Below are 13,970 nucleotides of genomic sequence, written 5' to 3' on the forward strand. Positions count from 1 at the left end.
AGATTGTCAGAACTGCAACTCAAGTCACAACATTGTACTTAAAGCAAGAATAAGCACCCATAAAGGCAAGATAATTATTCTTCATGAAATAAAATCTTCAAGCGATAACTATAGGTCATATTACTTTTTTTGAATGGTTTCAACTTTTAAATGAGCCACTAGCCACAAAAATTAGGGTCTTTTATCACAGAGCCTTTGTAAGTAGCAGACTATTTCCAGATCTACCAGTTTATTCCACTATCCAATAGCAATGGGTAAAATCAACACCATACATTCTTATTTTCCCAATGAAGTATGTTTTACACTACCCACTAAATTCCAACCTGTGTATGGTTGGTTAAAGCATCTAACATGCTACTAATACAGGTTAATTTGAAATCTCAATTAGCCAGATGACAACTGAAAACTATTCATACCTGAGCACTGCTGTCCTTACTATTTGCATTCAAATTCTCATTTAATGAGAGGTAATACATCAAAGTTCAAGTGCTGTCTATGTGATAACAAACATCTAAAACCCCTCCAAGAAATAACTGACAGCTTCCTAGCTGTCAGCATCTGCTCAGCATCCCTTCCTGTATGGAAAGGTTATACCTTGCTTTCTTAATAATGAGTAAGTACTTTGTTCTGATTGTTAACAGGAAAGAAAATATGACTGTTATACAACTACTGAACAACATCCAAACTTAAGCTCCTTGCTCTCCTTGGTGTTCCTAATATAAAGGAAGTAACTTCTGCTGGCATCTCCCAAAAGTAACACTTCAGACAAGGCAATATAGGCCATGCTTTAAAAATAATTTTTTTTTTTTAAAAAACACAAACAAAAAACCCACAAAAATTCCCATATTTTTAAACTGCTGAGCATCAAAACAGTTTTAAAGATAATTAAGGAAACTCTCAAACTATTGATTCTCTTCCTTGATTGCAAGATTAATATGATGAAGAGTTACAAACAGGTATTATGTCACAGTTGAGATTTAAAACTTGCTCAAATTTCTAAAATTTCAGAAATAAAACCTCAACACTTTGAGGTTCTATAACTATTTCTTTAGATTTTATTATGTCATTGTAAATGGACTATCAAGCAGTGCTGGTATCAAAAGTGAAACTAACTGTACATTACAAACTGAAATCAACATCCTTTTGCATTCCAAGGAAATCTACATACAGTTGTAACTTTATGACTTGTACCCTTAAAATCACCACCTGGAGGACTACTTGAAGTAAAAAAAATCATGTAAAGAAATCTAATCACTGCAGGCATTTTCCAGAAGTACAAAATACATCAGGTAACAGGTACCAGCACCACCAACCAAACCCAAGTTGGGTTTATCAAGAGAAAAGATATCCAAGATATTCACCAATTATCAGACAAAGCATCAAGAACTATCCAAATTTGTTTTTCACACCTCCACACTTTCTTTCTTAGAGATGAGAATTATCACTTTAATTATATCAGCTACACCAGGCACAAGCAAAGAACCCCAGTACTTCAGACACTGCATCTGCTCCCATTTGGGGGGGCTGTTTTAAAGAAGGGAGAATAACCTGTCCCTTGCCAAAGAGGAAGGGTGATACAAAGAAAAGTTTAAAAATTTGACAAGTGTCAAATCAAGCCAAAAAAACAAACTCCATAGCACAAATAATTTCAAATCTTTTTAGAAAAGCATCATGCAGTAAATACTGCCCTGTTGACAACCACCACCATGCAATTAAAAGTCATCAGGAATCGCAGTGCTTGAGACTTTTTTAAATAAAATGCACATTTTTAAAACACAAGCCATTATATAACCCTTTCAGTACAATTTTTTCCGTAGTTCACACAACTAAATTACTTTTACATATCCACTCACTTTGAGCCATAGAGTAAGAACATTAGTTTTCTTTGCAGACACCGCCTTAAAATGACTCTTTTCACCACAAATTCAAACTTTTAAATGCGTTGGTGGCTTTTATTAATAAGTCTTGTGACAGTTTATATAATGTAAGAGGTACAGGAGTGGTGGGGAATTTAATCTAAATAGATGTTTTCCACAAAGCTAACCCTGTTTTAAGAATTTTGTAGATTTCAGCTCTCTCTTTCATACTGACAGACAACATGAGAAGAAAACACATTAATCACGTTTCATTTTGTCTCAGCCGTAGCTGTTGAGAATTCACAGACAGGACACCTGCGCTTAGCAAAATGCAACTTCCTTTCTACAAGGAAGCACCTACACGCCCATTTCATCACACACACACCCTTCGCCCCCTTCCCCGCCCCAGACAGGGTGGGCTTGCTGGGGAAGGAGGCGAGAGCGAGCGCGTTTTGGGGAAAAGCAGGGGCTGTCGGACCAGAAGCAGCCCCGAGCCGGGCTCCTCCAGCAGCAGGAAGTTTCCAAGGGGCCTTGCCGAGCATGCGCCCTGAGCCGCACGGCTCCCTATGTGGCAAGAGTGCAGAGGCAACAACCAAACGAATAACAGAGACAAGAGATCAAGAGCAACAAGCTCCCTCCCCTCCGTACTCCTGCGGCCGCCTCCACACAGCCCTCCTTCCCCAGGCTGCTCTCTTGGCCCGGGCCCTCCCGCATCCACCGCGGGCAGCTGGGATTAGAGAGTCTGGCAACCAAACCTGCTACTGGAGAGAGAGGGAGGGAGGGAGGAGAGGAGAGGAGAGCAGCTCGAAAGCAAACAGCGGAGTGCATAACCTATCCCTCCACCTCGCACGTCTCAGGTGGCGGCGGGGGAGCAGCGGCGAGCAGCCACAGCTTGTCCCCCCCCGCAACTGGAAGAGGGGATGGGAGAGGAGGGGGGAGAAAAGAGGGATGGAGGTGGCACACAATGGCTGTCTGTGTTTGTGGGGAGGAGACAGCCCACAACAGCAGCCGTGTGGGGAGGGGGGGCTCAGGGCTTCTCCGTGACCCCCCTTCCTCATCCCAGATACACCGAGCTGAAGGGATGGGGGTGTCACCGGGGATCAGGACATTCCCGTGTGTTTGTATACGAGCGTGCGTGTGTCCCCTTCTTGTTTCGGTGGAGAGATAAAAACGGACAGAGATATGGGGGGAGGGGGGGAAGAGGCTGTGAAGCGCCCCCCAAGCTGTGGGGAAGGGAGGAGGTGGAAGAGAGACCGGCTACCAATGCCAAGCTGAACGAAAATAGTTATTTCGTCTTATCCCTGTTTTCTGCAGGAGTCCCACCCGCACAGAGCTAGGGAACGAACCCAGGGAAACGGGGGGGGAGGGAGGGCCGGAGGGGGGTCACAGGCGGCACTGAGAGGGAGGAGAGGGGAGGAGGAAGCCCCCCACCTCCTTCCACTGCCCGTCGGGGGGCCAGGCTACTCTCCCCCCAGCATTGACACACAAACAGCTGCTCCCCCCCAAAAAAAGCAGGGAGACAGGGCTCCCCACCCCCCGGGAATCCCAGGCCCCTCCTCTCCCTCGGCGCGCTCCACCCCCGGGGCCGGGAGGAGGCGGGGGGGGACAGCCCCGGCCCCCCCTCCGCCCCCCGGGCCCCTCAGCCGCTGCCCCGGAGCGGGCGGGCGGGAGAGGTGTCGGAGTCGCTCACCCTGGTCTCCGGGCTCCTGCGGCGGTTGTAGGACGCGCTCCAGCTCAGGGAAGGGCAGCTCCGGCAGATCCAGCAGGGCCCCGTAGCGCTCGAGGAAGGAGCAGACAACGGCGAAGTTGGGCCAGGAGCCCGGGCAGCGCGGGCCCGCCGGGGCAGGGGGCGGCGGGGATGGGGCCGGAGGAGCCGCCGCCGCCGCCGCCATCTTGGACCTGGGGATGGAGAAGGAGCTGGGGAGGGGGAGGGAGGAGGGGGCGCTGCCGGGCCGGGCCGCCACTATCCCACAATGCACCGGGGGTACGATGAAGGCAGGGGAGGGCAGGGGGCGGCGGCCAGAGCGGCGCGAGCCGGCTCCCCTCCGCCGCGCGCGGCGAGGGGGAATGAAAACAAGGCGGGGCAGGGGCGGGGATCGACCGAGAGAGCGACCAATCGGAACGGGCGGAGGGCGGGGCCGGCGGGCAGCGCTGCCCAACGAGAGAGCGGCAGCGCGGGGGCCCCGCCCCCTCCCCGCGGGCCCGGGCGGAGGCGGAGCCTGGCGGGGCCGTGGGGTCGCGCGCGCGGGGCGGTGAGTGCGGCGCGTGAGGGGAGCGGGCGGCGCCCCTTGTCACGCCAGGCCGTGTTTGGGGGGCTCTGAACTGCTCTTTCCCTTCCCAGCTCCCTCCACCCCTCCGCGGTGCTTCGCGGGGTTCTCTGCCCTTGTCTCCTTGCTTCTCTCCGCTGTAGTCACCAAGTGCTGTTCCCCCTCTTCTCTTACCCGCCGGATCCCCGTCACCTCCCGATTAACTGCCGTCACAAGGCTCCCCAGCGAAATGGAATTGCTGAATTCCCAAAGTATGTTTTCCTCCTTCGTGAACTTGACACCTTCCCCCTCCCTACACAGTTGATCTAAACTCGTCCCGTCCTTTCCGCTTGCCTTGCTGCTGTCAGTTTTTAATCCTGGCCTTCCCCTGGCTGCTGGATCCCCTGGATTGGGAAGTCGCCTGCCTCCTGCCCCTGCTCCCGGGCAGCGCTGGAGAACCACACTGTGTTCGACACCTTCTGCCCAAACTTCACCTACACCGATTTACTTCCCCTTATATCTTCTTCAGTCTCAGGTTGCCCCTTGGATTTCACAAAACGTCCTTTCCTTCTGCAGCGTCTCAATAAAATATTGTCCGGTGCGTTGTTTTCGTTCACTTCTTTTATTCCATTTGTTGCTGGTTGCCTCCGCAGAAGAAAGGTGTGCTGGCAATCGTAAAGTCCACCTGCTCGCCCAACTGCAGTTCAATATCAGCTTTCTTCCACTTCCTCCTCAGCTGCTTTTGTCTTCTGCCAGCCTTTTCCACCACTTCATTTCTCTCTTTCAGTATAGTCTCCTGGCATAAATGTGCATTTTGACTCCTTTTACCTTGTGCTTCCTTTATTTCTGATGTTTTAAAACTCTCATGGCTTTGCTTGTCAAGTCCTGAGCCATTTCTGCTCCTCGTCCCTTTGTGTTTGGACTACAGTGGTTTGCAGGAATTTCTGTTTTAGGTTGTACTTGCAAATAATTTAATTCAAGGTCTCTTTTGATCTTAAGTGTTACTGTATATTTTGATACTTTACATTTCTCACAGTGAATAATTAAAAAAAGAATTTGTTCGAGAACTATTTTCCTGTTTCTCAGTGGACCATGCTCTACATCAAAGGATGCCCAAAGCTTCTGTCAATGAGTCCATTCTTACTTTAAGATATTCATATTTATTCAAGTGGCCTGACCTTACTGTTCATCTCTGGCAGTATTATGGGAAATAGCTTTAGATGATAAATTTTTATTTCATTGCCTTGTAAGTTTTGTTGCTATATGCTTATTTTTATGCAGTTTGGAAAAGATAGCATGGAATCCTTGTTCTTCCATTTGCAGTTTGTGCCTGTTTGGTTGCACAGTTCCAGCCTTGTGATACTGTTTGGATTGGGGAAGGTGATATTCCATCACTTAATTTTTCATTCACCTCTGTCTAACCTCGAGGTCTAATTCTACTATTTCATCTGAAAAGCAGCACATGCAAAAATTATTTTTGTTCTTCAGAGCCAGGTTCTGGGTGCTTTATTCAGCCTTTACTCTTTGATTTCATTCTGTTGGGACTACTGCTGTTTATTTCTTCAGCTAGAATCTCCCTTCAGGCAGACTTTTAGAAAAATAATCTTAAAATTTTTTGTCTGAATCCATTGCATTGTGAATGTGCAATGAGAGAATCTAGAATATGTGAACCCAAGCAAGTTTTAGTCCCCTCTAGCTGCTTGCCTTGCTTCCTGTTTGACAGGACACGTGCCACTAACTTCCCACAGGAGTGAGAAGGAAAAGAATTGCCCCACTATCCTGTGTGAGAAGCACCTCTGGTGAACTCAGTCCTGTGCTGAATCCAAAGTAATGCAATTTTTTCCTCCATGCAATGTTTTAAGTGGGATACTGAGATCTGCTTCTGGCAATCCAGTGAGAGCACATCCTGTCTGGCAGTGCTGCATCTTTTGTAGCACGTGCAGGACAGGAAGGGAGGCTTCCAGGAGGACTGGAAGCATGATCATCCAAAGATTTATCTTTTGCAAGGGCATTGCCTTTAATCTGTGCTGCCAGGGTTCATATAATGAATTTAAACTATTCAATTCCTGGTGAATGTAAACAATAAAGAGTTGAAGGATGAAAATCTGTGTATCTGGAAGGATCAGCCACGAGGATTTTCTGAATTGGACTTCTTCAAAATGTGGATTTCAGACGAAGTGAACTGGAAGGGCAAGAAGGTGACTCTGCCCTGGAGACATGTCAGTGGGCTGCCATGTTAGTCCAAAGCATTTCCAGGGTATCACCACCCTGTGATTCCTTTCTTTCCATGCACTGCCTGGAATCAGCCTGCAGTTCCTGAGGGGCTGTGAGGAGGTGAAAGCTTCCTGGGGAGCTGAGATGGTGCCTTGTGAGGCAGAGCCCCTGCCCTGCTGGTGCCCAGCAGTGATTGTGGAGGCAGATCCCAACACCACTGCAGCACACACCAGAAAGCAGTTGGGCTACAGCAGTGCTGATAAGGCTCTGGCAAATTCTAGGCAACAGACATCAAAGGAAGATGTGTACCAGTGGTTGACTGCCAAAGGAAAAAGGGAGAAAATAAGCAGAGACTTAGAAAACATGACTGAAGGGATGTTGATTTAATTGAAATGAAATAAAAGAAAAACACTGAGTGAAGTCCTCAAGAAAACAAACAAACAAACAAAAAAAAAAAGGTGAAAAGGAGAAAGATTAAGGTATTCTACTTGTCCCCAACAGAAAGGATTAGAAATAATGGATTTAAGTTGAAACAATGAAGATGGAGGTCAAACAATTAGACAAGTTCTTATTTAGATGTATAATTATCCTGGGAGGTTGGTCTCTGTCAGCAGTGTCTGGGAGAAGGCTCAACTCCTTTACATCCCTGTAAGTCTTGTTTTCTATAGCAGTGACTGGTTCATGACTTTATTGTTGGGTTTGTTTGGCATTTCCTTTTAACCTCATTTATTATCACTTTAATGGTAAAAGAAGACAGTAGCCAAAGAAATAGTGCAGATTTCTGATATTTTAGGAAATTATTATCATCCTCATTGTTCATTTTAGGGAGAAGATTAAAACCCAGATGTGAGAGGATATTCTGGGACCTGATCCCTGTTGATAGTTTTAAAAGTTGAACATCCAATACTTGAACAGATTTAGCAAGTAAAATGATTTGCCCAAAATCCTGCACAAAATCCCCAAGAGGACTGGTAATTCAACAGATCTGCTGATCCTCAGTCCAAGTCTGTTGTCACAAAACCACGTGGATAAAGTCTGTAATAGCATTTCCTTCCTAGCTCCTTGGGGCGAGGACAGAATTTTCCATTTTTATTAACATGCTGCATATGTTGGCCTGATGTTAAGTATTAAATATCCTTTTTCCAGACTTTGCTTCAACTTTGTGATGTCTTCCCCTGAAATTGCTTCCCTTTCTTGGGGTCAGATGAAGGTGAAAGGCTGCTCTACAACATATAAGGACTGCAAAGTATGGCCGGGAGGAAGCCGGGCTTGGGATTGGAGAGAAACCGGGACTAATGTAAGTTTGCTGTTTACTACCCTGCATTTAAAACAGGACTCTGAGAATGGCCCAGAGAGCAGTGCTAAAGGTCCAGCCAGAGGTTCAGTGAGCTGCCTTTTTCTTTCAGCTAGCCATTAGATTTTCCTGGGAAGAACTGAGTGTATGTTTCAGAGGTGACTTGGTAGAGGGGTGAGAGGGCTGCAGTCCCACAACGTCCTACACACAACAGGATGTAGCAATTGTTGCCAGGAGTTATGACAGCTCTCACACACCTTGGAGCTCTCAAACAATATTCCTCATCTGCTTAAGAGTGCAATTGCCATAAGATGCTAGTAACAGCCTCTCTTCAGACTGTCTAAACAAAAGTTGTCTTTTGTGAGATAGGAAGAGAAATTATGAAAAGTAAAAAAAAAAAAAAAAAAAAAATAGGCAGTAACAGACCTTGCATGTTTGGAAGACAACATTGCATGTGGTTTAGTTTATATCCTTTTCCTTGGGGTCCCTCATACATATTTCAGAGGAAAGATATGCTGATACAGTATCCCATACAGTATTTGCCCTGTGAAAAGCTCCTGGTCTGGCTAATCACACAGTGACTTCTCTTGATAGCCATGTACTAAGTGCTTGCCCTTGTAATTTTGAAGTTTATCTGTAAATGCAATCAGAATTGGATGAAAGTACATGGAGCAGTATTAATGTTTCAAATTTAGAAGCAGTATAGCATATATTGCATTAGGAACTTGATGTTGATAATGCTCCCCATAACAGGACTTGCACTGGGATAGATAATTGGCTAGGGAAAAAAAAGTTCCACACTTTCAAAGCAAAAGTTAAAGCACAAAATAATGTTGTACAAAATAGCAATGACCAGGCCGAGCACCTGCAGCTGTATCCACTCAGAGGATGCAGCTCTCTTGGACTTATTTTGACACAACTGAAATGCAAAGCATCTGGGTTTGCAACTTCATTTGTGGTCTTTGGGACAATAGAATTTTTTAACATGAGTTCAGTTTATGCAGAATATATAACACCAAGAGAAGGGTGCTGCTGTCATGCAAAGATATCTGCACCTTGCAGAGAAAAAGGTAGCTGTTTATGTAACCTTTTAAAATGTATTTCATTTATGGCCAAGTTCTAGAAAAATAAGTTTTCACTGGCTGTTCAAAGGGCTGGATTTTGTGGTGAGAGTTGCTGTCTGCTTGTTTGACAATATCATTTTCATGCTTTCTGTGCCTGTGGCTGAAGAACCAGAAGAGGTAATTGAAAAGTTCCCAACTGGTTCCCAGTTCAATCTCATTTTTATATTTATTCCAACCACTGGAAAAGTTTGGTTTCAAATTATAGGAACTTACTGACAGTTGGGAGGCTGGGCTTTCTTTTGAAAGTTTCTTGTCACAAGTAAAACATTTAAATCTATAAGTCTTTAGAGGACTTGAAAAACAAGTCAATGTTAAATTAAAATAGGAGGAGAAAAAGAATAGTTGGGTTCTCTGGAGAGGTAGGTTTTCTAGCATCCTTTTTATTTAATCAGGATCTATAGAAAGGCCTTTTGTAAGTCATTTGTAAAGCTCCTGCTTTAGGTCAGTTCTGTCCTTGCAGCTGCTGAGGAGTGAGGTGATTTTCTTTAAAAATAGATAGTAAACAACAAATATTAGTAAGAGAACTAGGCTTTTCCTAGACTGCATTCCCAATGTTGAGAAGAACTGTCAAGAATTTAATTTTGTCAGCACTGGAAACAGTAGGATTCAACAGCTGCATTTTCTGCCTATTTTTTAAATGATGGGCTACAGTTTGCCTACTTTCCTTAAACATGTTTTTCCTGGAGGTAGCTGGAACTGAAGTGTGGAAAATGAGCAAGCAGTGCTGGTCATGTCCTACACTCTAGTTGGAAATAAATTGCTTTCTTTCCTCCTCTGCTGTCACACTGCTGTCTAGTGGAGCATTCTTTCATCAGGAAAATTGTATAACTGGCTCTGCAAGGTTCTGTAACTGAGCACTAACAGTTATTGTGGTCTTAACCCTTGGGGATGAATGGCACCCTCTCTCCCTGGCTGGCTGCATTTCAGTGCTTTCTGCTAATGGTGGAAGAAAAGAAGTAGGTATTGCTGAAATGGGGGCCAGAGAACAAAACTGGCCAGAGAATCTGCTGTCAAATCAACAATGATACAGTTATTTCATCATGTTACATGTTTCCTTTAGTAACGCAAGTTTCTTACTAGCATCAAAGCATCTTGTGGAACCAAAGAAAATCCTTTTGTTCTATGGTTTTAATGTCTTGAGAGTGCTTCTCACATGGCAACAAACCTTCCCCAGAATTCTAATTATTGTAATTGCAGTAAAACATATCAATTCTTGTTGTCTACGTTTTGAGTCTACTTTAAAAACCTCAAAGGAAAAGCATTGCCTATTCTGTCATAAACAAGTACTTGGAGTGATTTGATCTGAGAAGGCTCTGCCTATTCCAGTGTCTGCATTCCAGGTGTGGATATGGAATGTAAATGGACTAAGGGGAACACAGCCTTTGGTCCTGGCAGCCCAAAGGGCCAGGCATGTCCTGGAGTGTGTCAAGCACAGCACAGCCAAGGGAGGTGCTTGTCCCACTCTGCTCTGCACTGGAGCAGCCCAACCTCGAGTTCAGTGTGCAGTTTTGGGCTCCTCAATGTATGGAGGACATCAGGCTGTTAGACTGTGTTCCAAGGAGGGTGATGAAGATGCTGGAAGGCATTGAGGGCAAGGCTTATGAAGAGCAGCTGAGGTAATTTGGCTGTTCAACTTGGAGAAGAGGAGGCTGAGGGGTGACCTCATCACAGACTCCACTTTCCAGAGGAGGGGCAGTGCAGGGAAGGTGCTGATCTGCTCTCTGGTGACCAGCAGTAGGACCCATGGAAATGCAGTCAAGCTGCAAGGGGATGTCCACATGGGGTTTTAGGAAAAGGCTTCTCATCCAGAGGGTGCATGGGCTCTGGAGCAGGCTCTCCAGGGAAGTGGTCACAGCACAAGCTTGTCAGACTTCCAGGAGCATCTGGATGATGCTCTTAAGTCATGGTTTAGCTTAAGATAGTCCTGGGAATGATTCTCATAGATGCCTTCCAACCTGAGGTTCTATAGTTCTGTGAACTCAGAGAATCATAAAGGTGAATCATCACTGTTACTGAAATTTCAGACATCAGCCATGTTAAAGACTTTCTTGTGGAATAAGTTTAATTCACTCATTGAAAGTGGCACTCTACCATGGAAGGCTTTTTTTCACCTGCAACTTTAGGAGTTCATGTGTTTGTTTCAGCCTGAAAAGTCTTGCTCCATTCTCTATGAGTCCACCATGGCATTACCTACTTCAACTAAGAAACTCAGACCTCTAGAAAACTTCGGAATTCTATTAAAAAAAGGGGGAGAACAACAAATAATATTTATGTTTTAAAAATAAAAATGCACACCAAAGAGGGGTCAAATTATAGCCACAGAAACTGAATCCAGGAGGAAAATGAGTGTAACAATGTTTTATATTAACATTATATGTGTGTTTATGTATTCATATATTTAAAGAATAATAAGAGTAAATTGGTGTACTTTTTAAAACCTCTGTTAATGTGCTGTAAAAGTTCTTTCTTTGAGGAGTTTGGTTGCAATTATTCTTTTCTCAAAATAAAGAATAGTGCAAAAATGGAAGCTGTTAACTGAAATGAAGCTATCCAATAAATTCAATCCCCTTTGGTGAGATTTGCAAAATTAACAAAATTATTTAATAATTAATAAGGAGTTATTTTATTTATTTTAGTATTTAAAGTGAGTAAGCTTTGGCTTGCAACAATCTTTCTTACAAGTAGACTTTGTTATTTTGAAATCAGACAGTAGTATTGTTGCAATTTATTGATTTTACTTTAATTGTTAATATTTAGAAAATGCCAGAAGTTGGACATAAGGGTTTTAGAAATGTGTAACACATCATTTTGGTTTTTACTGTTTAATAAGGAATTATAATATTGCCATCAATCAATTCATTATCTTCATCTGCATATTAAAGACCTTTTTCAGTTTCTAATGTTATCTACTGTGTGTATGCACAGAAGAGGGTTGTGTTACATTTTGCTTCTGCTAATTTACCCTGTTGCTCTGTGTTCAGGACACACAGACACAGCTTTCCTGGCAAATGTTGTCAGTACACAGACTATTATTTTCCTTCCCTGACACTTAGCATTCTCCAGGAGTGCAGCCAGCTGACCTTGAAGAAGTCATCAAGAAGGGTGTTAAAACTGTGGTGATTGGTCGTGGCATGAGCGAGGCTTTGCAGGTAGGTTTTTGTTCTGTGACAAGAATAAAGAGAACTGTTTGGTGTCCCTCTCCCTCTGATTAGGAGGAAAAAAAATAAATCGATGATGCTTCATTGAGAGGGAAAAAATTGAGGATCAGTGTGAATGAGCTCCTGTCAGGGATCCCTCAGATCCTGCAAGAAACATAATTTGAGCTCCTCTTTATTAGTGTCAATGTCAAGCAGTAAAGAGGTTTATATTCTGATACAGGAGCAACTGAAACAAGCAGAATTTTTGAGAATGTCATTAGTCCCCTCCTCTTGCAATACCTTATAACTGGCTCTCTAGCCTGCTGTAAATACTTTGGTAATTAGGCATTCTTGTCACAGTTGTTGCCAGGGTGTGTCATTTCAGCAGATAAACTAGTTACAGAAAGCTCAGATCAGAAGTGCTGAGCTTTATTTGGTGAGAAGCAAGTCTTTAGCTTTCTGGTGTGATGATAATACCTTCTTTAGATTAAATTCCTTTAGTTCCAATTCCATTTATTTTTGCAAAGGAGGACTGCATTTTAAAGTGTGCTAAGGAGATAGGGGAGGTGTGTGCATGAAAGTGGCTTTCTTGAAGAGAAAAAAAATTAAATCAATCTTAGAACTATCTGAGCATTATCATTTTGGCTACTGGCAGTTACTCAAGTCATATTTTACAAATGGCATCAGTACCTCGTTTTCTCTAAGTCTTACAGTTTAAGGGAAAATAATCTGACACTTGCTTTTTGTGATTTCCCTTTCCCTTCCGAGGTTCCAGCATCCACTGTGGATTACCTGAAGAAGAACGGGATCGACGTGCTGGTGCTGCAAACGGAGAAGGCTGTGGCAGAGTACAATGCCCTGGCTGCCCAGGGAGTCAAAGTGGGCGGTGTCTTCCACTCCACCTGCTGAAGCACAGCTCATTCTGCCTTCCTGGCCTGCAGCCAAATCACACACCTCTGCTGAGTGTGAACTTACCTGCCAAGGCATTAGTGCACTGACAATCGAAAATGCAGACAGTTTGTTAGTTCAGGGTTTAAACAAATCGAGGGCTGTTCATGTAATTAAATTGTTTAATTACAGAATCGTTTCCATGTATTGTTGAGATTGACCTAATTTTCTTCTGAAGACTGTCCATAATCTTGTTATTTAACTTTTCTTCACAACCTGTTGACTAAATCAGGAGATTGTGTTTCAAATACTTTTATTAGAAAAAGGCCCAAAATTACATTTTTGGCTACTGGAATGCAACCATAAAACAGCTGATGAGCACAATCAAATAGTAGATATGAAGAGGTGGTAAAGAAGCACTTTACCACCACTGGATAAATATGATAAAAATAAAATAAATTTAAAAGCAAACCCAGAACATACAACTTTACCTTCTGCAGGTGATCTCAGCCAGGGTATTTGCCAATTTATGTACATCACATAACAGAGCACTTTTAAATTTTTAATTGAGCCTGAAAAAGGGGAAAAATGTCAACAGGGTATAAGCATAAAACCTGTGCCTTGAGGAATTTTCTTATTAATTGCCAGTAGTGAGGATTGACTTGTCTAGTACATATTGATTCATAAGCTCCTACATGCTTAAAATCATCAGAAAGGTGTGTTACAAAACTAGTTTACAGTATAAAACATGGATCTTTATGAAATCAATCTGAATTGCTGCTAGCAAGGCACTGCTGGCAAGCTGGGGATGCATGTGAGAATTGTTACTGGTCATCATTATCTGATGATTTAAGGTTTGTGCCAACAAACATTATTACACTGAAGATTTAAACAGTTCTCTTGGCAGCTATTCTTGGTGGGCTTCTATCAATATTGCCAGTTACAAGTTACCTCCTGTATATTTTTTTTTTTTCCCACCAGGCTCACCATTTCTTGTTCTGTGCATATTAATTCTTTGTGTATTAATGAAAGTACCAAGATGAAGCTGTAAAAGCCCTGAGGCACTTGGAGCTATTCAAGCAGTAGTGGAGAGGCTTAGATTCATAGGTGAGCACAGTAACTTTTCCAAGATGCACAAAATACTATGTTCTTTTTCTGCTATTTGCTCTAATAATCATTTAGAACCTTTTATCTGATAAAATACTAAGTGG

The 13,970-nt window shown here is 43.5% G+C and overlaps 2 protein-coding genes across 6 annotated transcripts in view; one reads left to right on the forward strand and one right to left on the reverse strand.

The window, feature by feature from the left end:
* The window catches only part of RSF1 (remodeling and spacing factor 1), a 59,908-nt gene extending 55,953 nt beyond the window's left edge, over positions 1 to 3,955 (reverse strand). Inside the window, exon 1 of one of the 3 annotated variants that reach the window (XM_079315023.1) lies at positions 3,547 to 3,955. In XM_079315023.1, the coding sequence (XP_079171149.1) occupies positions 3,547 to 3,748 (202 nt within the window). In that variant the 5' untranslated portion in view covers positions 3,749 to 3,955. The remainder of the gene's footprint in view (positions 1 to 3,546) is intronic. The other 2 variants (XM_079315022.1, XM_079315024.1) reach the window with 2 other exon arrangements.
* Positions 3,956 to 4,001: 46 nt separating this feature from the next.
* On the forward strand, positions 4,002 to 13,656 carry AAMDC (adipogenesis associated Mth938 domain containing). 3 transcript variants are annotated; one of them, XM_079315076.1, is made up of 4 exons: positions 4,002 to 4,108; positions 7,463 to 7,613; positions 11,788 to 11,883; positions 12,640 to 13,656. In XM_079315076.1, the coding sequence occupies exons 2-4, from the start codon at positions 7,482 to 7,484 to the stop codon at positions 12,778 to 12,780; spliced, it is 369 nt and encodes a 122-aa protein (XP_079171202.1). In that variant the 5' UTR covers positions 4,002 to 4,108; positions 7,463 to 7,481; the 3' UTR covers positions 12,781 to 13,656. The 3 variants fall into 3 exon arrangements, with proteins under 3 accessions (XP_079171202.1, XP_079171201.1, XP_079171200.1); XM_079315075.1 differs by lacking the exon at positions 4,002 to 4,108 and adding an exon at positions 4,135 to 4,374; XM_079315074.1 differs by lacking the exon at positions 4,002 to 4,108 and adding an exon at positions 5,508 to 5,929.
* Positions 13,657 to 13,970: the final 314 nt, after the last annotated feature.

Source organism: Erithacus rubecula, assembly GCF_903797595.1.
Source record: "Erithacus rubecula genome assembly, chromosome: 1".
Taxonomy (NCBI): domain Eukaryota; kingdom Metazoa; phylum Chordata; class Aves; order Passeriformes; family Muscicapidae; genus Erithacus; species Erithacus rubecula.